General features: G+C 45.2%; 1 protein-coding gene across 1 annotated transcript in view; it reads left to right on the top strand.

The window, feature by feature from the left end:
• Mkrn2 (makorin ring finger protein 2) overlaps positions 1-26,029 on the top strand; it is a 32,655-nt gene that overhangs the window by 435 nt on the left and 6,191 nt on the right. The window contains exons 2-6 of the mRNA XM_046425532.2: positions 18,284-18,412; positions 19,575-19,756; positions 21,087-21,388; positions 22,570-22,784; positions 25,567-25,677. Of these exons, the coding sequence (XP_046281488.1) occupies positions 18,284-18,412; positions 19,575-19,756; positions 21,087-21,388; positions 22,570-22,784; positions 25,567-25,677 (939 nt within the window). The remainder of the gene's footprint in view (positions 1-18,283; positions 18,413-19,574; positions 19,757-21,086; positions 21,389-22,569; positions 22,785-25,566; positions 25,678-26,029) is intronic.

The raw sequence follows: 26,029 nt of genomic DNA, 5'->3' as shown, positions 1-26,029 counted from the left end.
GGGGGGAATTCGGTGTTGAGTGAAGGACGCTACGGGCGCCGGTGCCACGCAGGGGTAGCTCGTTAATGGATTCTCGGGCCTCGGGAAGCTGGGGCTTTGGAAGCCGCCTTCCCTTCGCAAGTTTGAAGACTGCAGCTGCAACCGCTTGCAGAGAGTTAGCGAGTGAGAATCGTGTGGAGAACGAGAAGGGCGTTCCAGCCCTCCTTGTGGAAAAACGAGAATCGTGTGGAAAATAACGAGGCGCCTATTCCCAATTTTGTTGTTGTTGTTTTGCTTTTCGGAACCGAGAATGGACCCAAGGGCCTTGCACATGCTGAGCAAGGGCTCTACCACCGAGCTACATCCCCACCCCCTTTATATTTTATTACCTATTTATTTTTGGTGCTGGGGATTGGATCCAGGTGTAGCTTTACTGTTGAGCTGCACCCCAGTCCTCTTAGTTTTGATTCGTCGTGAGACGGGGTCTTGTTCCTCAAACGGGGATCCTCCTGCCTCTGCTTCCCGAGTACCTGATTCTAGGCGGGTTGCCTTCATTCCAGGTTCTGTGTTATTGCTAGTTTCACAGTAACACCTGTGAGCAGATATTGTTCCCGTTTGACAGGGCAGGAAATGGAGACTGAAAGAGGTTAAGTGCTTTCCTTTATCTTGCTTAGAGACCCATTGAGGAGCAGAAATTAAATGGTATTGGGTGATTTGTCATAGAAAACAGAAAACATGATAGCTGTGCTGTGACTGTTACTTTGAAATAAAAATTGCTTGTGTAACACCCTCATTTTATGGTAAGCTCTGTGGCTTACTGGTATTGATATAGTCCTATCGAATTGAAAGCTTGGAAAGTACAGATTGAGCATCCTTAATCTGAAAATCCAATTTTCAAAGTGTTCCCAAGTCTAAAAGTTTGGACCTGATGCCACAGTTGGAAAATTCCACACCATGGAAATTTTATTTCTTGTGCCAGATTATTAAAAATATGATATAAAATTACCTTTAGAGGGTGTGCACATAAAATCTATATGAAACAGTGAATTTCATGTTCAGATTTGGTACCATCCTCAGGATATGTCATTATGTAGCAGCAAATACTCTAAAATTCTAAAGCATGTGAAATTCAAAGCACTTTGGGTCTCAAATATTTTGGATAAAGGATACTTATCCTGTACATGTTTTATTTGGTTTCAGTAAGACCTATGTGGAAAGCATGTCTAAAAAAGCTAATTGTACAGTTTGTGTAATAATCTGTGTTGTCACTCCATTAGTTTGAGGAGTAGAGTTATGCTAGTGTTAGATATTAACTAATTTACCCAGGTGGCTTATGTTAAGCAGTTATCAAATTGCAGTTAGTCTGAAAAAGTACTTTGCTAGGTTATTTGTACTAGAAGGTCTGTGACAACTGTACAAGTGAATTTACTTATTTTTTTCTTGTATAACTGTTTCCTGTTGGAGGAAGTGTTCCTAGGTCATTTTATACTGCAAAGCAAAGTATAGCTACCTAGAAAAATCTCTCTATTCTCCACTCACTTTTGGTTTAATTCAAGTATTCTCATGCCTGCGTCTTAGATTTGTCCACTTAAACATACACTGTTATGTACTACTTTGTTATTGAACTACTGCAGAGTGTACAAATGAGGAAACATGCTGAGCATGACTTGAGACTTGTTCAGAATTTCACATCTTAGTGCAAGAACAAGAAATTAATAAAAAAAATTTTTTAACCTTTTGCAACTGGAGATAGGCTAGGCTTAAACTTTAATTCTGTTTCTCAAACAAGGGTGTCCTGCAGGATATTGCTACGTAAATAAAAGTGTGTTGGAATGTTGGAAAGCTATCACTCCTGCTAGTCACCGATTCATGTTTTTTGTGGGGCTCACATGTGCTCGGGCTTCTTTTAAGTGCCTTGTTAGTGGAGTAGTATGTAATCCATTAACCAGCTAGATGTATTCCACAGTTTATGAAAGTGAGTTCAATGTTGAAAAGTCTTCATCTTCTAAGTGGCAGAGGTGTGACATCGGGGTTCATACTCTGTCCTGAGCAAGCTATGCCGTTAACATAGGCCAAACATGTTTGTCTTTCCACAGTGTCACAATTTATTGAATAACAATTCACAAGTTATGCCACTTTCAGTAGCTGCAATTCACTGAGTGTACCCGGGTCACCTGATAACCATGAGCCAGGCAGTCTCATGTTTTTATTCCAATCTTAATTACTAATATATACACACGTGTGTATATAATTGTCATATATATGTACTTTTTTTTTTAATACAGAAAGGTTAAGGTGACCACACGGGTTTAGGAATCTGAAATGAGAGCAAAGGCAAAGACCTGGATACAAAGGCAGGGGAGTCAGTCGTAGGTGGTCACATAAAGGTTTTTTTATTGTTATTTTGGCACAAGGGATTACAGGGTCTTGCTAAGTTGCTTAGGGCCCCACTAAGTTGCTGCACTGGCTTTGAGCTTGGGATCCTCCTGTCTTATCCTTTTGAGCCACTCGGATTAAAGTTTTTGTTGTGTATGTATGGTGCTGGGGATCAGCCCAGGGTCTTGTGCATGCAATGTAGGCATTGTTGTACCACTGAACCACATCCCCAGCCCCAGATGAGGTTTTCTAACAGCCACTTTCTTAGTTATCAAGGTGGAGGGTCTGGAATGACATTTGCAGAATGTCAGCTTGAAGTGGACGTTGGGTCATTATCAGGGGCAGGAGAAACCATGTTAACTGAAGGTTGGTCACTGTGGTGATTTTCCTAGGCAAAGCTTGAAGCAAGTGACCAGGTGTTGGGGTCAGGGTGTTGCTGTGTCCAGGTCTGGAATGCTTCTCCCTTTATGGGTCTCTGGTGAGAAGGTTGCTTCATTCATTATTCTGGTATGTTTGTTAACTTCATGGGCCTGGGTTTTTCTGATGAGAGTTTGAAGTGCCTAGCATCCATGTGTTTCTGATTTAATTTGATAAGTTCACAGGTGGTCAATTTTAAGGCACAATTTATCATCAGTTTGTACCTATGGTTGTGCTAGGCAGATGGTGGTGGTTTCTTGTACAAACAAGGTATAGAGTCATTCTATATCTCAGCGCTTATACTCAAAATGGAGTAGCTCTGGCAAACTACTGCTTAATAAAATGGAATCACTCAGGGTTAGGCACAGTCTGAAAACTGCTGTTCTCATCATGGAGTAGCTGAGAGCAGGACACAGCCTGCTCTCAGCACATGTATGGCCTCCAGATAAGTGTGGGCATGCAAAATGAAAGTTATTGCAGTTCTTTTCAGCTTTCAGTATGCGCCTATGAAAAGACAGCTCACACAAGAGCATGTAGAAAGGAAAATAAATGTACTTATAAAATGGTTGGAAGGAGTCAGGTCTTGCCAAATAAAAAGCAGAATTGATATTCAAGTGTGTGTGTGGGGGGGGGAAAGTGCAATGTTACCTAGAGTACCAAGCTTGTATTAGTATGTTTGTGGTAGAAAAGCTTTTCTCAGTTTGTCTTATTCACAAAAGCCTTGTCCGCAAACCTTTATAACTTAGATAAAATATTCAAGTTGTGATTTATTTGTGGGTCTGGAATGAAACAGGGTGCTCATCTGTTTGTTTAGTTTTTCTCAGGTTGCTGGGTGTCTTTGAGGTTTGTCTTCCTGCCTCTGAAATGCTGTGTGTTTGATTATTGTGAATGGCCAGGAGAACAAAGTGTCAGTTTTGCTTGCATTCTAATACATATAATGTCTCTCCCCAAGAGATGGTTGTCAGATGCCAGGATGCCCAGACTTAAAGTGACAAAGACACTCTGTCTATATATTGCCTGGAATCTTGAGAATAGCTGTTCATGTGGCCATGTTGTCAATCCTCCAATTCTTTAACTTGCTATTCTATCCAGAATCTCAAACTGGGGGGTCATTTTTGCTGATTTTGTCCTCTAACCATCTCCTTAACTCTTCTGGTCTGTTTACAAAGCCCTGGTGCAGGCCCTTACTATAGTTTCAAAATCATTTTTTTTCCTCTTGTTGTATGACAGAGGTTCCCTTCATCTCAGATGTGCTATTTGAAGATCTAGAATTTTTGTTTCTTGAGATAGACCTAGAACTTTTGATTCACCAAGCCTAGTGTTGATCCTGTTGGCTGAGAAGTGGTAGGAGAACTTGAGCTCCAGAGGTGGGCAATGCAGGATTCTGATCCTGGGACCACCTATGCCATGGTTTCTTTGTAAAATGGGGATGCTAATGCCAAATCCTCAGGGTAGATTAAAAAATAGTAACAAACCATGTTAGAACAACCCCCCCCCCCAAAAAAAAAAACCTGGGATTGAACCCAGGTGCATTTGATCACTGAGCTACATCCCCATCCTTTTTTTTTTTTTAAATACCTTTATTAATTTCTGTGTGGTGCTGAGGATCAAACCCAGCACCTCATAAGTGCTAGGCGAGTCCTCTGCTGCTGAGCCCCAACCCCAGCCCTCCCATCCTTTTTTGTTTTGTATTTTGAGACAGAGTAAGTTGCCGAGGCTAGCCCTTGAACCTGTGACTCTCCTGCATTAGCCTCCCGAGTCCCTGGGATTGGTTACATGCATGCAGCATTGTGCCTGGCAGCATTTACTGTGTGTGTGTGTGTGTGGGGGGGGGGTTGGAACCCAGGGCTTTGCTATGCTAGGCACTCTACCACTGAGCTAACTCCATTACATCCCTAACCCTTTGTCACAGTCCGGCTGCAGCAAAATAACGGGGGACAGGAGCAGTATTTATACATTCCACACAGCTTATCTAATTAGCATAAACTAGATACATCAGTCAACCAATAAGGAATCTCCACACTTAATGGCTCACTTTTGTTACTTCTTAAACCACTCCCTCTGGCATTTTGCCAGGCACCATCCAGACTTGTTTACAAACTCTAACATTCCCCTGGCAAAATGCCAGGTGTTATTTTGACTTGTTTACAGACTCTAACAACCCTTAAAAGCATTGACTGTGTGTTAGACTGAGCACTTCCGTGCATCGTCTCGGTTAAACTAGGAATCTGTCAGAGTCCATGAAGTAACTAGCTATTTTAATCATGTTACAGATGGGGAGACTGAAGCTTGGAAATTTTAAGTAAATCACTGAAGATCACATAGCAAGCAGTGCGGCTTCAGTGTCTTCACTGTATTTAGCCCCACCTCTCATCTGTATGTTTGTTTGAAGCCTACCACCAAGCCTAGTGTTTGCTTCCTTCCCCTTCAAGGCATCTGGGGTCATAAGCATTACAGTCATAACATTTCAGCCTGTGAGAGCATGTGGAAAGCTACCTGTAAAGAAAAGTGACACTGAAAATGCAAATTACTCATATATTTGGAAATGAGTTGTAAAAGTAGTTTGCTAGAGGTGCCACTGAAAGACCTTCCAGAAATCAGTCTGATGGTTTGGCTCTGCCTTTGGCTACTGCTGCCAGCAGTGTTTGGCAGTCATGAACCTGATACCTTTTGCAATATATAATAGCTATACTGTGTTTTGGAGTCACTCAGGGTAAGAAAGCCCTTTAGAGTTGTCTCCCATTAAGAACTTTCCTACTGTTGAGTCTCCACTTCTGTACTTCTCCCCTCCTGTCATTGCCCCCTCGCCCCACTGTCCAAATGTACACCTCAGTCCTCTCAGTATGAGGGGTGATTTGTCCATCAGGAGGGAAATGCATCTCACAGTACAACATGGAGGAGGCCTAGGTGAAGTTCAGCATAGATGAAGAGGAATGGCTTTAAGCAGATGACAGAGACGCCCCAGAAGATATGCAGGATGTGCTCAAGGTTTGCTTTGTCACTGGGAAATGGAAATAGTGACTTACACTACAAAAATAGGAATGGGCTGGCTTTATCTCTTATATAACACCTGTCTTACACTTACCTTTCTTGAAAGCAATGATAGTGGTCTAGAAGTTATTTTTGAACTTTTAAAAACTCTCAGCCTGGTTACTTGCATGAAGTCACCAGTGTGGAAATGGCAAATCTAACTAGATGCTCTGGTTGACAGTTAATTATATTTGGTCTTCTAATGAAAAAGATGATTAGTAGTTTAGAAGTCTAATTTTTGAGTATGACTTATGGAAGGTGGTTGGTATAATTCTAAAAGGCATCCATATAGGATTCTGTATCTAAAACAATCTTTCCTGTTGTTCCCCTGGTTAACAGATTCCTTCTGGTAGAGGACCTCTGATAGTCTACTCTGGTTCTTTTTATTTTTTTTCCCTGGTACTGGGAATTGAACCCAAGAGTGCTTAACCACTGAGCTACATCCTTAGCCCTTTTTATTATTTTGAGACAGGGTTTTATTATAAATTGTTGAGGCTGATTTTGAATTTGTGATCCTCCTGCTTCAGTCTCCTAAAACTCTGGTACTAAAGGGGTGTACCTCTTCACCCTGCTTGCTCTGGTTCTTTCAGGAAATCTGGTCTGCTGTTTCGAAGAGAATCTGAAGTTCTCATTTATGTGGAACTTTTTTTACTTAGCCACTATGACTTTGTTCTCTCCCAAGTTTATTGATCCAGATAACTCTTTGTTCTGCTTGCTGACTGTTGATACTGATTTTATTTATTCATTTTTAACTGTTATACCTCCTGAGATCAAAGATTATCATGTTTGAGGGTAATTGAAATAACATTACTGTCTTTAGTAGCACTTATCAAAAATAATTACTAAGTGGGGTATTGGTGGAGACCTGTAGTTCCAGCCATTTGAGAGGCTGAGGCAGGAGGATTGTTTGAGCCCAGTAGTTCGAGGTCAGCCAGGGCAACATAGAGAAACCCCATCTCTGAAAACGAAGAGAACTGTCAAACTGTTTAGATGTGTAGTATTCTTTAGTGTTAGGGTCCCAAGACCACCCCCACATTCACGTAGTTGTCCTCAAGTTCAAGATCATTACTGTGATGTAGCAAGGAGGTACAGTGGAGTCTGGAGGAGTCTGTGCAAGAGGGGCACAGGCACATACTACCCCCAGCAATGAAAATGTCACATGTGCCTGAAGGAATTGGTACCTGCAGAGATGCAGTGCCCAAGTTGGGCACCTTTTGCCTAGTATGTGACAGAATTCCAGTCTCCCAGGAAGAAGGCAGATGTTTGGCATAAACCACATTGTTTTCTAGTTTAGGTGCAGTGAGCCACTTCGATCATTTAAGGAAATTCTTGGGGTGTTTTGTTAAGACCTGACTTTTTTCGGGGGACGGTGTACTGGGGATTGAACTCAGAGGCACTTGACCACTGAGCTACATCCCCAGTCCTGTTTTGAATTTTATTTAGAGACAGGGTCTCACTGAGTTGCTTAGTGCCTTGCAGTTGCTGAGGCTGGCTTTGAACCCATGATCCTCCAGAGCCGCTGGGATTATAGGCGTGTGCCACCACACCCGGCATTTTTAAAAAAATACTTTTTTTTATGTGGTGCTAAGGATTGAACCAGTGTCTCACATGTTCTTGGAAGTACTCCACCACTGAGCCACAGCCCAGAAATTTTTTTTTTGCTTCACACATACTAGCCAATTACTTTGCCATTGAGTGACACCCCAGCCCAGTGTAGGGAAATTTTTATATCTGTGTATGGTAACTCCTTCCTGTGCTTGTGGGGGTTTTGTTGTTGTTGGCTTTTTGTTGTTGTTATAGACTTGGGGTGCTGGGGATGGAACCCAGGGCTTCATGCATACTAGGCAAGTACCCTATCATTAAGCTAGTCTGTCCCCTAGTTAAAGTAGACAGTACCAGCCTTATGCTGAACATTGTTGATCTAGTGGTCATGGGTTAGGGATTTGAACCCAGAGCGCTTTACCACTGAGCCACATCCCAGTGCCCCACCTCGTTTTTAAATAAGGCATTGTCATTTAAAAAAAAATATTTTCATTTCATTTGGTCTTTTTACATATACATGACAGCGGTGTGTATTTTGACATACATACATTGAGTGTAACTTACTCTAATTGGGATCCCATTCCTGTGGTTGTACATGATGTGGAGTTACACTGGTGTGTACTCATATACGAACGTAGGAAAGTCGTGTCCCATTCATTCTACTGTTCTATTCCCACTCCTTTCCCTGATTCCCCTTTGTCTAATCCAATGAGCTTCTAGCCCCTCCTTAATGCATGTTGTATCAGAATATTTTGGCCTTTGTTTTTTTGGGATTGGCTTATTTCACTTAGCATGGGAGTCTCCAGCTCCATCCATTTACCATCAAAAATCAAAGTCATTCATTTTTATGTCTGAGTAATACCGCTGTGTATATACCGCACTTCTATTCTTTCATTTTTGTTGAGGGGTTCTGTACCTTTATTGATTTACATGTGGTGCTGAGGATTGAACCCAGTGCCTCATACATGCTGGGCAAGTGCTCTACTGCTGAGCTACAACCCCAGCTCAGCTACTGTGAATGGAGCTGCTGTAAACATTGATGTGGCTGTGTCACTGTAGTATGCTGATTTGAAGTCCTTTGGGTATATACTGAAGAATGGGATAACTGGACCAAATTCCAAGTTTTCTGAGGAATCTCCATACTACTTCCCAGAATAGTTGCACCAGTTTGCAGTCCCACCAGCAGTATATGAGTGTACCTTTTTCCCCACATCCTCGCTAATATTTATTGTTGCTTGTATTCTTGATATTTGCCATTCTGCCCGGAGATGAAATCTCAGTGTAGTTTTAATTTGCATTTCTCTAATTGAAAGATGTTGAACATTAAAAATGTTTTTAATATATTTATGGATCATCATTTTTCTTTTGTGAAATGCTTGTTCAATTTCTTTGCCCATTTGTTTATTGGATTATTTATTTTTGGGGGGGGGTTGGGTGTTTTTTGATTTCTTTATATATCTTGGAGATGAATGCTGTATCTGAAGTGGCAAGTGGCAAAGATTTTCTCCTATTCTGAAGATGCTCTCTGTTTTTGATTGTTTCCTTTGCTGTGAAGCTTTTTAGTTTGATACCATAACATATTTTGATTTCTTTTTTTTTGGTGGTGGTGGGGTAAACAGGGATTGAAGTCAAGAGCGCCCAAGTACTGAGCCACATCCTCAGCCCTATTTTATATTTAGAGACAGTCTCACTGAGTGGCTTAGCACCTCGCTTTTGCTGAGGCTGGCTTTGAACTCATAATCCTCCTGCCTCAGGCTCCTGAGCCTCTGGGATTACAGGCATGCACCACTGTACCCAGCTACAAAATTTGATTTCTTGTGCTTTAGGAGTTTTGTTGAGGAAGTTGGTTCCTAAGCAGACATGATGGAGAGTTAGACCTACATTTTCTTCTTTTGGGTGCAGTGTCTCTGGTCTAATACTTGGGCCCTTGGTCCACTTTGAATTGAGTTCTGTGCAGGGTCAGAGATAGGATATCCCTAGCCCTTTTTATTTATTTTGAGTCAGGGTCTCACGTTAAGAGCCTTGCTTAGTTGCTGAGACTGGCCTTGAACTTGTGAACCTTCAAAGATGAAAAAGGACCTGTGACTTTAGGACTTACCATGGTGCCTCTTGTCAAAAAAACAAGAATTTCCTTAAATGACTGAATTGGCTCGCTGTACCTGAACTAAAACAGATCTTCCTGCCTCAGCCTCCTGAGTCACTGAGATTATAGGCGTGCACCATCACGCTTGGCTAGTGGTCAATTCTTTTTTTTTTTTTTTAAAGTTGTAGTCGGACACAATACCTTTATTATTTATTTTTTATGTGGTGCTGAGGATTGAACCCAGGGCCTTGACCATGTTAGTGAGTGCTCTACCACTGAGCCCCAGCCCCAGCCCACTAGTGGTCAGTTCTTAAGGGGCTATTTCCTGGGCAGAACCTGGCTACATTCCTAGAAAAACCCCAAATGATGGTACCATGGTACAGTCCTTAAGTCACAGGTCAGTTTTTCATCTTTGTAGGCTCAGAAACTTGATTCTGTTAGTGGCCATAGAAGTTCTTTTATCATTTCCCTGGGGAAGAAAGAAAAAGTATCAGTGAGGGGTGATGATGTCCACCTATATTTCCAGAAACTTAGCAGTTTGGGAGGCCAAGGCAGGAGGATCTCAAGTTTAAGGCAACCTAAGCAACTTAGACCCTATCTCAAAATATTTTTTGTTTTAGAGAGTTTTTTAATATTTTTTAATTCTTGGCGAACACAACATGTTTGTACGTGGTGCTGAGGATCGAACCCGGTCCGCACGCATGCCAGGCGAGCACGCTACCGCTTGAGCCACATCGTCAGCCCCCTATCTCAAAATATAAAGGGACTGGGGGTATAGCTCAGAGATAGAGCACCCCTGAGTCCAATCCCAGTTTAATAAAAAGAGGTGTGCCTGATCAGCACTGGCCGTGCTCTGGTGCAGTCGGCAGGGGAAGGGAGTTAGCAGTCTGCATGGTGAGCAGGGAAGGATGGAAGAGCTTTAGCTCACTTGGGGTTCAGTTGAGTCAGCCTCCAGGCCCACCCAAGGGCCCGTGTGCAGTATGCATTGGCCACTTGCCTTCACTGGACCCCTTTCTCTGGCACATTGGTGATCTGCACCTCACCAGTCTTGCTGGTGTGCCCTTCCTTCTGTGGTCCAGTGCCCTTGCATTTTCTAGTTATGGACAGAACATTGAGGAGGTCAGATGTTAGTTGGGGTTTCTGTTTTCACTTGGATATATCGTGTTCCAGCTGTGCCTTTCTGATTTATCCCCAGGGTTCTTCACTAGAGATCCATGTTCCCAAATGCTTGCTCAAGAGCTCCCGCTCTGGGATCTGGGGCCTTCAGTGTGACAGCACTGTAGTGATTGGGCACACCCAGTGAGTGGATCTGTGGGCCCGGGGGGATGAGAAGGTGAAAGACCCGCCGATTCCCTGTCCAAGAAAGACGCACGAGGCACTGGCTGCAAAAGCAAGAGGCGATTTATTGATACACAGGCGCCTGCGGGTGCTCAGCGAAACCTCAGCCGGAGCTTCGGTGAACTGGCACACCGGGCTTTGGGGTACAGATCTTTTACAGGGTACAGTGGTCAGTTTCCCTCCTAGCACAGTAACAGGTATCTCATTGGCTCTTTTGAATCCAGCATATAGGTCACTTAAAGGGTAAACTTGTTTTTCACTATAGGTTCCTGGAAAAACCACATAAAAACCATTTGTTATTCATTGTATGGTTTTTCATTGTCTGATCCCGTTTGCCCAACCGTGCCGGCTCCTTTCCCAACCATCCTGTCCTTTCTTAATCGGTTACACTTAACTGATTTTCTGAAAAATACATCTGACGTCTGTGCAGGTGCGGAAGCAAGCCCTGGTGATTTGTTACTGGGCCTAAAGTTATTGGGCTGGGGTCTCTCAAAGGCTTCTTTGATCAGCCAGGACTCATGCTGGCATGGGGGGTCGCAAATGGGCTATGATAATTGAGTGGTGTGGGAATGGAGTGCAGCGTTTTATTTTTTTTTTATTTTTTATTTAATTTTTTTTATTGGTTGTTCAAAACATTATAAAGCTCTTGACATATCATATTTCATACATTAGATTCCAGTTGGTTATGAACTCCCAATTTTACCCCAAATACAGATTGCAGAATCACATCGGTTACACATCCACATTTTTACATAATGCCCTATTAGTAACTGTTGTATTCTGCTACCTTTCCTATCCTCTACCATCCCCCCTCCCTCCCCTCCCATCTTCTCTCTCTACCCCATCCACTGTAATTCATATCTCTCCTTGTTTATTTTCCCATTCCCCTCACAACCTCTTATATGTAATTTTGTATAACAATGAGGGTCTCCCTCCATTACCATGCAATTTCCCTTTTCTCTCCCTTTCCATCCCACCTCATGTATCTGTTTAATGTTAATCTTTTCTTCCTGCTCTTCCTCCCTGCTCTGTTCTTAGTTGCTCTCATTATATCAAAGAAGACATTTGGTATTTGTTTTTTAGGGATTGGCTAGCTTCACTAAGCATAATCTGCTCTAGTGCCATCCATTTCCCTGCAAATTCTATGATTTTGTCATTTTTTAGTGCTGCGTAATACTCCATGGTGTATAAATGCCACATTTTTTTTATCCATTCATCTATTGAAGGGCATCTGGGTTGGTTCCACAGTCTAGCAATTGTGAATTGTGCTGCTATGAACATCGATGTAGCAGTATCCCTGTAGTACGCTCTTTTAAGGTCTTCAGGGAAAAGTCCAAGAAGGGCAATAGCTGGGTCAAATGGTGGTTCCATTCCCAGCTTTCCCAGGAGTCTCCATACTGTTTTCCAGATTGGCCGCACCAGTTTGCAGTCCCACCAGCAATGTACAAGAGTACCCTTTTCCCCACATCCTCTCCAGCACTTGTTGTTGTTTGACTTCATAATGGCTGCCAATCTTACTGGAGTGAGATGGTATCTTAGGGTGGTTTTGATTTGCATTTCTCTGACTGCTAGAGATGGTGAGCATTTTTTCATGTACTTGTTGATTGATTGTATGTCCTCCTCTGAGAAGTGTCTGTTCAGGTCTTTGGCCCATTTGTTGATTGCGTTATTTGTTTTCTTATTGTTTAATTTTTTGCGTTCTTTGTATACTCTGGATATTAGGGCTCTATCTGAAGTGTGAGGAGTAAAAATTTGTTCCCATGATGTAGGCTCCCTATTTACCTCTTTTATTGTTTCTCTTGCTGAGAGAAAACTTTTCAGCAGCAAGAGTGCAGCGTTTTAGACAGGAGCCATCTCGTGCACAAAGGCAGGGTGGTGGGCCACTGTTGGGCCTGTCTGGAGAGACCAGGGTTGTAGTCTCTGAAACTAGTAGGAAGTCCTGAAGCTCATGGGGTTTAATAATAATCCTCCTGAGTTAGTGGCATGAAACTGCTAAACAGGATAGTTACTGCTCATCTTGTCTTTGTTTTTCTTATCTCATACGTTCCTCATAATGCCCTTATTGGGGGGGGGGGAGGACTGTCTTTGCTCACAAGTCTTTTTCTTTTTAAATAGTTTTTTTTTTTTTAATATTTTGTAGGTGTAGATGGACACAACACAATGCCTTTATTTTTTTATATGGTGCTGAGGATCGAACCCGGGTCCCACCCATGCTAGGCGAGCGCTCTACCGCTGAGCCACAATCCCAGCCCCAACAAGTGTCTTTTTCTGGGAGCATGAGTTACCCCTCCTTACAAAAGAAGAATTGGCAATTCACATGGAAGAGGAGGTGAAACCAGGCAGGCCCAGTGCCTGGTCCCTCTTAGGACTTCATCTGCTGCTCTGTTTTTTATAGATGTTTGAAATTTTCCATGATTTTTTTTTTTTAAATAAGTTAAAACATGAGTTCACAGATAAAACTGCTTTCCAGAAAAGAATTTCATGGCCAGATTTCCTTAGCCTTTAATAAACAGGCTGTTCTTCTGTCTCCTCAAGACCTCCCAGTGTGGAAGCCTGAGCAGTTTCCACCTGTCCAGACTTTCACTCCCCAGCTCAAAGAGGCCCCCTGGAAACGGTGTGTTTAGTGAGAGCCTGGGGACTCTGACCCTTCCCTGCTCTGCTACTTGATGTGGTCGCTGAAAGACCAGCTCCTGCAGGTTCCAGGACTTACTCAGGGCTTTGTTTTAAGGGGCACACACCAAGAGCACTGCAGCTAATGACAGGGCCTCTTGGCTCTCAGCCAGTTCAGCACAGTCATGCCCCAGCCAAGTCTTGCAGGGCTGCCCTCCCCCTGGCCATGCCGCTCCTCTGCCCTCTCAGGCCGTGCTCCTCCCCCATTACACACTTCCCTCTTTAGGACTCTGTCTGCCCCTGGGGGCTGCTCTTGCTGTGTTTCCTGTCTTCCGCAGTAGCTGACCTGTGCTGTAGGAGAGCACACATCACTGTCACTGGTGCAGTTTATCACTGTCTTACTAGACTGGTAAGAGCTGCACTCTTTTTAATGTATGTTTTTAATATTTTTTTTTTAGTTGTAGTTGGACAAAATACCTTTATTTTTTTTATATGGTGCTGAGGATCGAACCCAGAGCCTTGCACATACTAGGCAAGCGCTCTACTGCTGGGCTGCAACCCCAGCCGGAAGACCTGCACTCTTTTGGATAACTAAAGTGGGATGGGTACCGTAGTGAGCATTTTACATACGTTTCAGAAACCACACCCTTGCCAGTATTGGATTGTCTTGATAATTTTTGAAACTCAACCTTTATTACAAAAGCAGTGTATGTTCATGGTAAAAATGTCAGAATGTATAGCTCAGCAAAGGTAAGAAAAATACTACGTAACAGGCAGGGAACGTTGCTCCTTGGTAATGCCTAGCATTGCAAAAACAAAAACAGAAGAATTCATATATACCTTAACCTCAAGGATCCCGACTCGTTTTTTCCCCTTTCGGTGCTGGGGTGGAACCCAGAGCCCTGGGCACACTCTCCACTACTGGTACAACCTCACCCAGGGATCACCACTTTTTTTTTTTTTTTTTTGCAGTAGGGGTTAGGCTAAGCTGCTTAGGGCCTTGGTAACTTGCTGAGGCTGGTTTGAACCCCTGATCCACCTGCCTCACCTTCCTGAGCTGCTGAGCCACTGTGCCCAGCAGGACCACTGCTCTTAACACACTACTCTTGTATACATCTTTTCAGGGTTTTTTATTTTTGCTTTTTGGTACTGGGGATTAAACCCATGGGTGCTTTACCACTGAACTACATCCACAGCCCATTTATTTTTTATTTTGAGACAGAGTCTTACTGAATTTGCTGAGGCTGTCCTTGAACTTGCAGTCCTCTGGCTTCAGTCCCCCTAATTGTTGGGATTGTAGGCATGGACCACCTCAATTGTAGGCATGGACCACCTTGCCCAACTTTTCAGATTTTTTAAATGCTTGCATATATACATTTATGATTTTTTTTGCCAACATGAAATCATCCCATATATGCTGGTTTAAAATTGTTTATTGTAAAATAACATAATAGCATAAATTTTGCCATCTTAACTATTTATGTAAGTCCCTACTATTAAATAGTCACATTGTTGTGTAACTGAATCTTGAGAGCTTTCTGTCTAGTAAAAGTGGAATTTTGTACCCATTAAACAACAATCCCCCCACCCTCCCTCAGCCCCCTTTCTACTTTGTCTCTATGAATTGAACTACTCTGGGAACCTCGTATAACTGGTGGCATGTCATGTTGGTCTTGTGTCTGGCTTATTTCAGTGAGCATGATGTCCGTAAGGTTTATCCATGTGATGGTGTCAGAATTTCCTTCCTTTTTAAAGCTGAATAATAATCCATCATATGTACACCACTACTAATTTATTCCTTTTCTGTGCGTAAACATGGGTTGCTTCCATTTTTTGTAATGGTGCAGTGAACATGAGTGTACAGATATATTTGAGACCCTGCTTTTCATTCCTCTGTATATATACCCAGAAGTGGCATTGCTAGATCATATTTTTAATTTTGTAGAAACCACCATACTTCCATAGCAGCTATACTGCTTTATTGTATTTGCTATCTTATGATCTGCTGCTCCTTTAACAGTCTTCAGCTTTTCATGTCAGTACATTTGCATTGTATCTAATCTGGTTTGCCTAAACCAGAATGTAATCCAGGACTAAATATTGCACTTGGTTATTCTGTTCCTTGTGTCCTGTCTACTAACCTATCATAGTCCCCCTTTTCCCCTGCTATTAACAGCTTTATTAAAGTTTAAACACATGCAAAGAATTTGCCTGTTGGGAATACTCAATTCTAAGACTTTTAGTACTATCACCACAGTTAAATTTTAGTATATTTCCATCTCCCTCCCCACAAATCCCTTGAACCCATTAGCACTCATTCCACACTTACCCTCTTCCAGCACTTAATATACTTTCGCTCCTTTAGATTTGCTTTTTCCTTTCTTGGGAGTGGGTTGGGGGAGTACTGGGGATTAACCCCAGGGCCTTGTACTTGCTAGGCAAGCACTTTACCACCTAGCTGCATCCCTAGCCCTAGATTTGTCTTTTTTGATTGTTGCTGTTTCATATAAATAGAATCAGAAGCACGTGGCCTTTTGTGTCTGCCCCTTTCACGCAGCATGATGTTTTCAAAGTTTGTGTTGTGCTCAGTCCGCCAGTACTTCAGTACTTCATTGCCTTTTATGGCTGAATAGCAGCCCCTTGTATGGGTGTGTGACTTTTGTTTCCCCAGTCACCAGCTGATGGTTATTTGGGTATTTTCATTTTTTTCGTTATGAACAATACTGCTGTGAACATTCACATAACAGATATTTTTGCATGTGGACATGTTTTTATGTTCTTGGGGAAATGCCTAGGAGTGGAATTGTTGGATCGTATGGTAGATGTGTTTGTTTTAACATGTGTTGTGTTTATGTTGGGTGCTTCGTATGGAGTCGCATCAGCAAACAGTATTTGAGTCAAAGCTTATCCACACATATTGGGTCCAGCACTGTTTGCTGCCTGGACTATGCTTTTGTCTGTTGAAAGCCAGTCTCGGCCACTGGGGAGGCTGAGATGGAAGGATAGCAAGTTTGAGGCCAGCCTGGGCACCTTAGACCTTTTCTTAAAACAGAAAGAAAGAAAGAAAGGTCAATTGAGGATACAGTTGTGGTTGTGGAGAGCTGCCCCAACTCCCTAAGTCCTTATCTCCAATCTCTTAGACTGGGCAGGACTGCTGTGCCATGCCGTAAAGTCCAGAAGACGCCAGGTGGGAGGTCAGGGAATGTGGGCTGACCTGCTGCACATCCCTCAGGAATCAGTCTTGGGTTGCCTTTGTCCATTGTCTGAAAGCAGATGTTTCCCATATGTTCTCCATCTTATTTCCTGCAGTGAGGGCAAGCGGCTTGCTCCCTTGCCGCCAGAAGCAACAGTCTGCCTTCCCCAGCCTTCTCTCCTCTTCAGTTTGGGTGTTTCTATTGCTGTGTCTTTAAGCTTTCTGATGTGTTTTTTTTTTTTTTTTTTTTTGTGGTATCTAATCTAAGCTTATCCAATGTAATTTTCATTTCAGATAACGTGTTTCATTTCTGGAACAGCTCTTTTGTATATTTTTTCATTCTCTTCACCTTATAATAATGTTTTCCTTTTAATCCTTCAGCATGTTGAGACTATAATAACTGTTTTAGGTTCTTAAATGTTGATTTCATCATCTCTTTCTCCTGGTTATGTGTCACATATGCCTGTGTTTGAATATTACCTAGTAATGTTGTATTGGGTGCTAAGCATTTTTTTTTTTTTGCATTTGGATTTTATAGTCCTCCTTTAAAAAGATGGGCAGTAATTTACGTGCTATCAGTTTGATCATGTTAAAGCTTGTTTTTAAGCTTAATTGGCAGGGAGTGTGCAGCACTTGCACTCAGGACTAGCTTAGTCCTTGATGCTAAGGCATGTTCCTCTGGGGTCTCTAGTTTGCTCTGGGTGTTCAGCTTCTGCTACAGCTGGGCAGACTTAGAACACCTCTTACTTCTATATCAGTTATCACTTCAAAGTGGGAATTTGATTTATCAGTGAAATGTTCTCAGATACACTTCTTTTTCTTTTGTGGTACCAGGGCACTTAACCACTGAGCCACATCCCCAGCCCATTTTTTATTTATTTAAGACAGGGTTTCACTAAGTTGCTGAGGCTGGCTTTGAACTTGTGATCCTCTTGCCTCGGTCTCCCTAGTCACTGGGATTACCACTGTTCCCAGCTCAAATACATCTTTTGTTGTCACACCATCTTATTTGATCCTCACTACAACCCATCGAAGGAGTCAGTGTAATCTTCATTTTATAGATAAAGGTAGCAAGGACCAGGAAAGGTGTTCATAACTTGACTGTAGGTGGCAGAGCTGGATCCTGAGCCCAGGTTCCCGATTCCGTTACCTGTATCCTTTAAAAATGCATAAGAGCAGGGGAGCAGTTTTTCATAAAGAAATTTCTTAGTTGGGTCTTAATTTTGCGTGTGTAATATGCTTAAATTGGAGTATCTTGAGAGAGGAACTTTTGGGATGATTTATTTTTCTTTCAGAAAAGCGTCAGTCATTCTGGTGGGTCTGAAATCATTTTGTCTTAGAACCAAGAAAATATATGTATCTCCAGTGCCTAAGACAGCCTTGATACACGGCATAGGCTCAGTGGATGTCTGTGTGCTAGGTTTAAGAATATGCTGATCTCTGGGCTGGGGATGTGGCTCAAGAGGTAGCGCCGCTCGCCTGGCATGCGTGAGGCACTGGGTTTGATCCTCAGCACGTTAAAAAAAAAAAAAAAAAAAAGTTTTAAAAAACCCCACAATATTTAAAAAAAAAAAAAACAAACAAAACAGAATATGCTGATCTTGCAGAACAAAGTGGGCACTGGGCTCAGGAGCTTGTGGAGCATGCACAAGGCCCAGCACCCCTCCCCCACAGCAGAGTGTGCTTCTAAAAGTGTCCTGTGCTTGTCTCCTCAGGTACTTTATGCACGGTGTGTGTCGGGAAGGCAGCCAGTGCCTGTTCTCACATGACTTGGCGAACAGCAAGCCATCCACCATCTGCAAGTACTACCAGAAGGGCTACTGCGCCTACGGACCGCGGTGCAGGCAAGGACCCCGCAGCCACTCTGACTGGAACCCATCAGGGAGTCCAGTTCTGCATTTGGAGGATAGGTGTTGAGGAAATTTTAAATTTAAAATTAATTTGACAATACTATAAAAAGAATGAATGGCAAATAATTAAGATCTCACTTTTTGGTACTCTAAAACTACTTTTAATTTTTCAAAGAATTAGGCGTAATTCTTATGACTATAGTGTTAGTCAGTTATTGTCACAGTATAAATAAGATTCTATCTTTTTGCCCCATTAGGCATGTCCCCCCAGTTTTTTCCTATGTTGCTGCTTTATCTCCTCACTGTAGTTTTATGTTTCATAATGTTAATTTACCATCATTGGAAATATTTCTGTTAGATATTTAAGTGGCCTCTGGTTTTCTTGGTACCCTTGTCCCTGCAGTAAGCATTTATGCTCAGTCTTCCTTGGGCAAGTTTTGTAGCTTATAGATGGATGGAAAGCTTTAAAAACCTGATGTTTTTTAATGTTACTAGGGATTGAATCCAGGGATGCTCTGCTGCTGGGCTACAGCCCCAGCCCTTTTAAAATTTTATTGTAAGACAGGTCTTTTGGACTGTGCTCTGGGACAGGGCTTGGGGAGGGAGAAGGCTCTAAACATTAAAAGTTGCCCAGGCTGGCCTTGAGCTTGCCATCCTCCTGCCTCAGCCTCCCAGTCGCCGGGGTCACAGGCAGGGAGGGGCTCTGCGCCGCCTTTGCTGTGGTTTTGCGCTGCAGAGCTCCTCAGGTCTTCTGCGGCAGAGCTTCCGTGCTCCTGCCTGTGGTGGGTGGTGGTGGAGCTGCCCTGTCTCCCCTGCCAGCATCTGCCTCAGACAAATGGCCTAGGAGACTCCTTCCAAGGGACACTGATGGAGCAGGTGGCGGGAGAATGGAGTAGATCTTTGGAACTCTCAGGCTCTGTAGGTGGTCTGCAGCCCTGTTTTGGTCCCATGGGGCCTCTCCATGTGGTTGATAAGTAGCCTCTGGCCAGGCGGTCCTTACTAAATGCTCAGTCTGTTCTAACTCAAACAGAATGGCTCATGGGGACAGGTCGTCTCATTGCCCACTTCAGCTAGTGGAGCAGAGGCAGCTGTTGAGGGCCAGGAGCACGGGGGACGTGTGTGCAGCGGGTCTGTGACATGCCTGTGTTTTGTTTAGATACGATCACACGAGGCCCTCGGCTGCAGCTGCTGGGGCTGTGGGCCCCCTCCCCCATGCTGGGCCCTCCCCAGGCTTCCACAGTCCTCGCCCTTCTGCCGACCTCACCACATCTGTCGTGAAAACCCAGTCCCAGGATCCTGGGAAGCGGGAGAAGAGAACGCTGGTGCTCAGAGACCGAAGTGAGTGAGCAGAATTGTTACCTCTCAAAAAAACTGCCTCTCTGGTCCTTGGGGCTCGGTCCTAACCTCATACCCTGCAGGTGGTCCCCACAGGGAGACCCCAGAGCTGTCCTGAGGATGGACTCCACGTGGCTGCAGAGCCCTGGCATCTCATCTCACATTTGGTCTCATGCCCACAGCCGGGCTGAGTTCCATATTTGGCCTGGCAAAACCAAACGTGATCTTTTGTCACTGTAGCTGCCGTCTTCCTGGGTGGTGGTCTGGTTGGTGAGGACGAGTTGAGTCGTTTGTTGTGAATCTGGTGGAGACACGATCACTGTTTGCCACGTGGGTCTGCGCGGTCTGGGTGCTGCCCTGACCCAGAGGTGGTGCTTTGGGCCGCGCCTTTGGAAACCGTGGAGTGTCAGTCTGGGAGGTGGACTGTGCCCTGGAACGGGCTTGGGGAGGGAGAAGGTTCCAGATGCTAAAAGTTGTCTTTAGGGGTTGGTGCTGCCCAGGCGAGGGGGCTCTAGGGCTGGCATTGTGCCCCGGTGGGGTCTCCATCCTCAGGCAGCAGGTTGTCTGGGAAGCTCCCAGGAGAAGAGGTGGCGGAGCAGAGCCAGCTGCACCCTGGCTTCTGGACCCGAGGTGTCGCTGGACTTGGGTGTGAAGGAACCTGTGTGTTCTGTCAACCTCAGTCTAAATGACCTTTATATTCTGGGTTATTTGAGTGTTAACTGATCCATGTTAACTGACCCATGCCACTTTCTAACAGTCACTTCAGTGTTCTTTTTTGTTGTTGTTGTTGATGGACATTTATTTGTGGTGCTGAGAATTGAACCCAGTGCCTCTCATACGCTAGGCACGTGCTTTACCACTGAGTCCCCACCCTGGCCCTTTAGTGCTCTTTAGTGTAAATATAACATGTTGTGTTTTGCTGCTTTTCCTGTCTGGTCTGGCCATTCATGTTCCTTTCCCTTTTTTTTTCCACCCCCTTTTTGGTATGAGGGGCTCTACCACTGAGCCACATTCCCGGCCCTGCTTTTTTTTTTTTAAGACGGCCTCACTAAGTTGCTGATGCTGGCTTCAAACTTGCTACCTTCCTGCCTCAGCCTCCTGAGTCACTGGGATTATAGGTGCGCCACCTTGCCTGGCTGGTTGGGTTTTTTGTTTTCTTTTTTAAATTATAAATCTATTCCCTTTATTTTTCCCTTTTGGCCTACTTTCTTGCTGTCTGTTCCCAGGTGTGGATTCCTTAGGTTGGAGTCACTGATCTGTTTGATTTGGCTAGCAGCGTATCTGAAAGATGCAGCCAGTTTTCACCCGTGTGTCCTGTGTCTTTTGTGTTAAGATCTCTCTGGCCTGGCTGAAGAAAAGACTCGCCCAAGCATGGTGAGTAGTCTAAGCAGCTGCAGTGACCCCCAGACGAGCCTGGAGGTGAAGCCCCATTCCTACCTCGATGCCATCAGGAGCGGCCTGGATGACTTGGAGGCCAGCAGCTCCTACAACAGCGAGCTGCTGTGTCCCTACGCTGCTGCCGGGGAGTGCCGGTTTGGGGATTCCTGTGTCTACCTGCACGGGGACGTGTGTGAGATCTGCAGGCTGCGAGTCCTGCACCCCTTCGACCCTGAGCAAAGGAAAGCCCATGAGAAGGTAAGGTCACACCCTCGGCTGGACTCAGCTAAGCAATCTGAAATGAGCCAGGTGACAGGATCATTGGTGTCTGTATCAGTCTTTCTGCCAGATTAATGCCTGCACTGTGTCCCTGGTATGTCTGCATCTGTTTTCAGATTCTTCTTACTGTTGTCATTTTGTTCACTTTTGATTATTTAGGATTAAGAGAAAATGCAGGGGCATCAGAAAAGTAAAGCAGTGCAGAGTTTAGGGAGAGCTGGCTCAGGAGCAAGGCACCGTGCCTTCTGCACCCTCACACGGGCAGGGCGCACGACATCCTCCCTCCCCAGGTTGCACATCACTGGCTGGGACCCAGTGCTGTTGGGAAGCCTTGAGGAGCCCTATGGTGGACTGTGTCTTTGGCTGTGTGTGGGTAGATCGCAGAGACGGGGGGGGGGGGGCACCAGGCCACTTCAAGTGAACTAAAGCCTGCCGAGGACCAGATGGTGCTGGCGCACATGATGGAGACAGGCGCCCTCTGTGGCTACTGAGCTCGGGCTGTGTGTCCTGATAGTGTACCTCAGGGGCAGTGGGCGGCCTTGATCCTGGAGGGAGCGCTCTAGATGGGCTCTCCCCTCTGCAGGGTGGGGAGCCTCTGTGCTGTGAGCCCTGGGGGGCCCGGTGGGGCTGGGCTGGGCTGCACCTGGGCCTGCTCTTGGCCCTCTGAGTCCAGCACAGAGGAGGCGTTCAGAGCGCTTGGTGAGCTGAGCAGTTCCTCTCTTCGCTCTCTTGGGGAAGGCTGCGCTGCTTACTGTGTGTGGGCTTTGTGTTGTCACACCTTGAGCTCATTGCTTGGCATTCCTGGTACTGGCATGGCTCAACGTGGAGGAGGCAGTGTCCAGAGGAGCCGGGAGACAAGGCCCATTCCTTAGACGTTCTGCCACTCACAGCGGTGCTGTCAACCTCCAGGTCTCTGTGGTCTCGTGTTGACCATATCTTACGGGTCCCCTGGGAATCTAGAGGCAGGAGTAGTGTGGCTGGAGGTCTTCTTTGTGGTCTGAGTGACAGCTTTGTGTCCTGAATCCGGGGGCTGCTGGGCCCTGTGCAGCAGCCACTTTCTGTGCCCTTCCTGTTTGGGCTGTGGTGGTGTTGCTGCAGCGACCCCTGGGCTCTTGGTGCTCTCCAGGGTGCAGACGAAGGTTTCCCTCCTCTTGCTGCAGATCTGCATGTCGACATTCGAACACGAGATGGAGAAGGCCTTTGCCTTCCAGGCCAGTCAGGACAAGGTGTGCAGCATCTGCATGGAGGTGATCCTGGAGAAGGCGTCGGCCTCGGAGAGGAGGTTTGGGATTCTCTCCAACTGCAACCACACCTACTGCCTGTCCTGCATCCGGCAGTGGAGGTGTGCCAAGCAGTTTGAAAACCCGATCATTAAGTAAGTCCGACTGTCCATCCCTGTCCACCCGCCCCCACTAGTGCGCCTTCGCTCCCACCGCTGGGCTTCCTAATCCAGTTGAACCCGCCCTTGCCCTCTGGAGGTGTCTTAGTGCAAAGTAACCTAGGGTCCTGTGTGCACTTGGGTGCTGTCACCTCCCCTTCCTGAGTTCAAGCCCCTTTTCTTCTAAAAGGTGGGTGACAGGCACAGTGGAGCACGCCTGTCATCCCAGTGGCTCTGGAGGTTGAAAAAGAAGAATCACAGGTTCAAAACCAAACTAGGCAAACGTGAAGTACTAAGCAGCTCAGTGGGACCCTGTCTCTCAGTAAAATACAAAACAGGGCTGGGGAAGGGGCTCAGTGGTCAGGGGCCCCTGAGGTACCAAAAAAAAAAAAGATGGGTGACAGTTCCTGCCAAGCCCTGGGGACCAGGGGTGGAGACAGCAGAGATGATCTATGTGAGGAGGGGTTGAACGTCGTGGGCCCCTTTCTACCTCCTGGTCCTGCTTTTGGGCCCAGTACCGCAGTACTCATTGCCTTTAAGCCAGTCGCCTAGTATCCTATTTGAGCTTTATTTTTTATTTTTTTAATATTTATTTTTTAGTTTTAGGTGGACTTTATTTCTTTGTCTTTATGTGGTGCTGAGGATCCGACCTAGTGCCTCACACATGCGAGGCCAGCGCTCTGCCCCTGAGCCCCAGAGCCCCTCTTTTCTTTTTTTTAACCTTCAAAAAAAGGAGCCCCAGGACCTGCGTGGAACGTGTGTGAGCGTTTCCTGCTGCCTGGCACCGGTGGTGCTCTAGCCAGCAGTGGGGGGGGCGGGTGCGTGCCTGGCACTGGTGGGGGCTCCTCTGCAGCAGCCGTGCATGCCCTCAGTGCCATCTGCATTGCACAGACAGGACCTTGAGGTGTGGTGAGGTCAGCAATTTCCTGGAGTCTCACTCCGCAGTGGCTCGGCCCCTTTGTGGAGGAGGAAAGGGTCTGCTGTGTGCAGCTGTCCCCACAGTCTAACTGCAGAACGGGTCACCTTCTCGGGCACATCCATTTGCGGCCACCGCCCCTTCCTCTCTCCTTCCAGGCCTAGGCAGCCACTGACCTTGCTTCTGTCTCGACAGATGTTTGTATTCTGGATGTTTCCTCTGACAGAACCATAGGTTCTCTAGCTTGGCATAGCTTCAGCGCTCGTCCCCGTGGTAGTGTAGATCAGCACTGCATTTCTGTGGGTGAATCGTAGGCCATCGAACGCTGGGCACATTGTTGGTCCCATCAGCTGGTGGCCATTCGGGTTCTTTCCACTCCCCAGCTGTTGGGGATGGTGCTCCTGTGACAGCTGTGTGTGGTGTGGACAGGACTCCCAACAGGTGCACCTACGGTCACTGAAGAACCTATTTACTGTAAGAAACAGGTTACTCTCAACCTTATGTGGACACAAGCCTTCGTTTCTCTAGGTGTGTTCCAGGCCTAGAATTGCTGCTGGGTCTTAGGGAAACTCTGCGTTTAACTAAGGAACCCACAGGTTATTTCCCCAAATGGCTGCTTGTTCATTTTACCTGCCTGCCTGCTGCCGTGTAGAGGGTTCTGATGGCCTCATACCCTCACCAACACTTTGTTTTGTCTTTTTCTTTTTTTTTTTTAATTTTTTTTATTGTTGGTTGTTCAAAACATTACAAATTTCTTGATATACCATATTTCACACTTTGATTCAAGTGGGTTATGAACTCCCATTTTTACCCCATATACAGATTGCAGAATCACATCAGTTACACATCCATTGATTTACATATTGCCATACTAGTGTCTGTTGTGTTCTGCTGCCTTTCCTATCCTCTACTATCCCCCCTCCCCTCCCCTCCCCTCTTCTCTTCTCTCTCTACCCCCTCTACTGTCATTCATTTCTCCCCTTTGTATTATTTTCCCCTTTCCCCTCACTTCCTCTTGTATGAAATTTTGTATAACCCTGAAGGTCTCCTTCCATTTCCATGCAATTTCCCTTCTCTCTCCCTTTCCCTCCCACCTCTCATCCCAGTTTAATGTTAATCTTCTTCTCATGCTCTTCGTCCCTACTCTGTTCTTACTTACTCTCCTTATATCAAAGAAGACATTTGGCATTTGTTTTTTAGGGATTGGCTAGCTTCACTTAGCATAATCTGCTCTAGTGCCATCCATTTCCCTGCAAATTCTATGATTTTGTCATTTTTTAATGCAGAGTAATACTCCATTGTGTATAAATGCCACATTTTTTTAATCCATTTGTCTATTGAAGGGCATCTAGGTTGGTTCCACAGTCTTGCTATTGTGAATTGTGCTGCTATGAACATCGATGTAGCAGTGTCCCTGTAGCATGCTCTTTTTAGGTCTTTAGGGAATAGGCCTAGAAGGGGAATAGCTGGGTCAAATGGTGGTTCCATTCCCAGCTTTCCAAGAAATCTCCATACTGCTTTCCAAATTGGCGTTTTGTCTTTATTTCTGATTGGAGCCATCCTAGAGGGACAAAAGCGGTATCTTCGTGTGGTCTTGATTTGCATTTCCACATAACTAATGATAATGAGCATCTTCTAATGTAGTTAATAGTTATTTTAGATTAATACTCAGATCCTTTGCTCATTTCAAAATTGGGTTGTCTTTTTATGGGTGAGAGGAACCTGTTTCTTACAGTAAGTTTGTAGGTAACTGTCGGTGCCCCTGTTGGGAGTTTTGGTGAGGAAGGGAGCCTCTGGGGCACGAGTCTAAGCAAGTGGAGCTGGAGCGTGGACAGTGTGGCCCTAACCTGATTTTTATTTCAGGTCTTGTCCGGAGTGCCGTGTGATATCAGAGTTCGTGATTCCAAGCGTGTATTGGGTAGAAGATCAGAATAAAAAGAACGAGTTAATTGAAGCTTTCAAACAGGGAATGGGGTAAGTGCTTCTAGTGGAGATGGGACCTGGTGCTGCCCAGCCGCAGTGTTGACCTCTGGCCTGGCTTTCAGGCCTTCCTAAAGTTATGGGGTGCAGAGAGGAGTGAGGTATGGGGAGGTCTTAGTTTTGAAGCTGAGCAACACACACTAAGAACCCTAGTCTCTGGAGCTGAGGTCGACTGTTTATTCAACAAAGAGCTGTCGTTGGGTCGTGTCACAGGCTGGATGAGCACCAGAGACAGTAGACAGAAAGCCCAGCCTCGTGCATAATATAATCAGGAGCAAACGAGGCGGGTAGTCAGGGGTGGGAAGTGCGGAGGGCCTGGTCTCAGGGCAGGAGACCCTTGGAGCAC

The sequence above is a fragment of the Marmota monax genome, unplaced genomic scaffold (assembly GCF_021218885.2).
Source record: "Marmota monax isolate L192 unplaced genomic scaffold, Marmota_monax_Labrador192_F-V1.1 WCK01_AAM20220418_F8-fsc00028, whole genome shotgun sequence".
NCBI classification, from domain to species: Eukaryota; Metazoa; Chordata; class Mammalia; order Rodentia; family Sciuridae; genus Marmota; species Marmota monax.
Note: the sequence above shows the minus strand (reverse complement) of the source record. Positions and strands in the feature narration are given on the sequence as shown.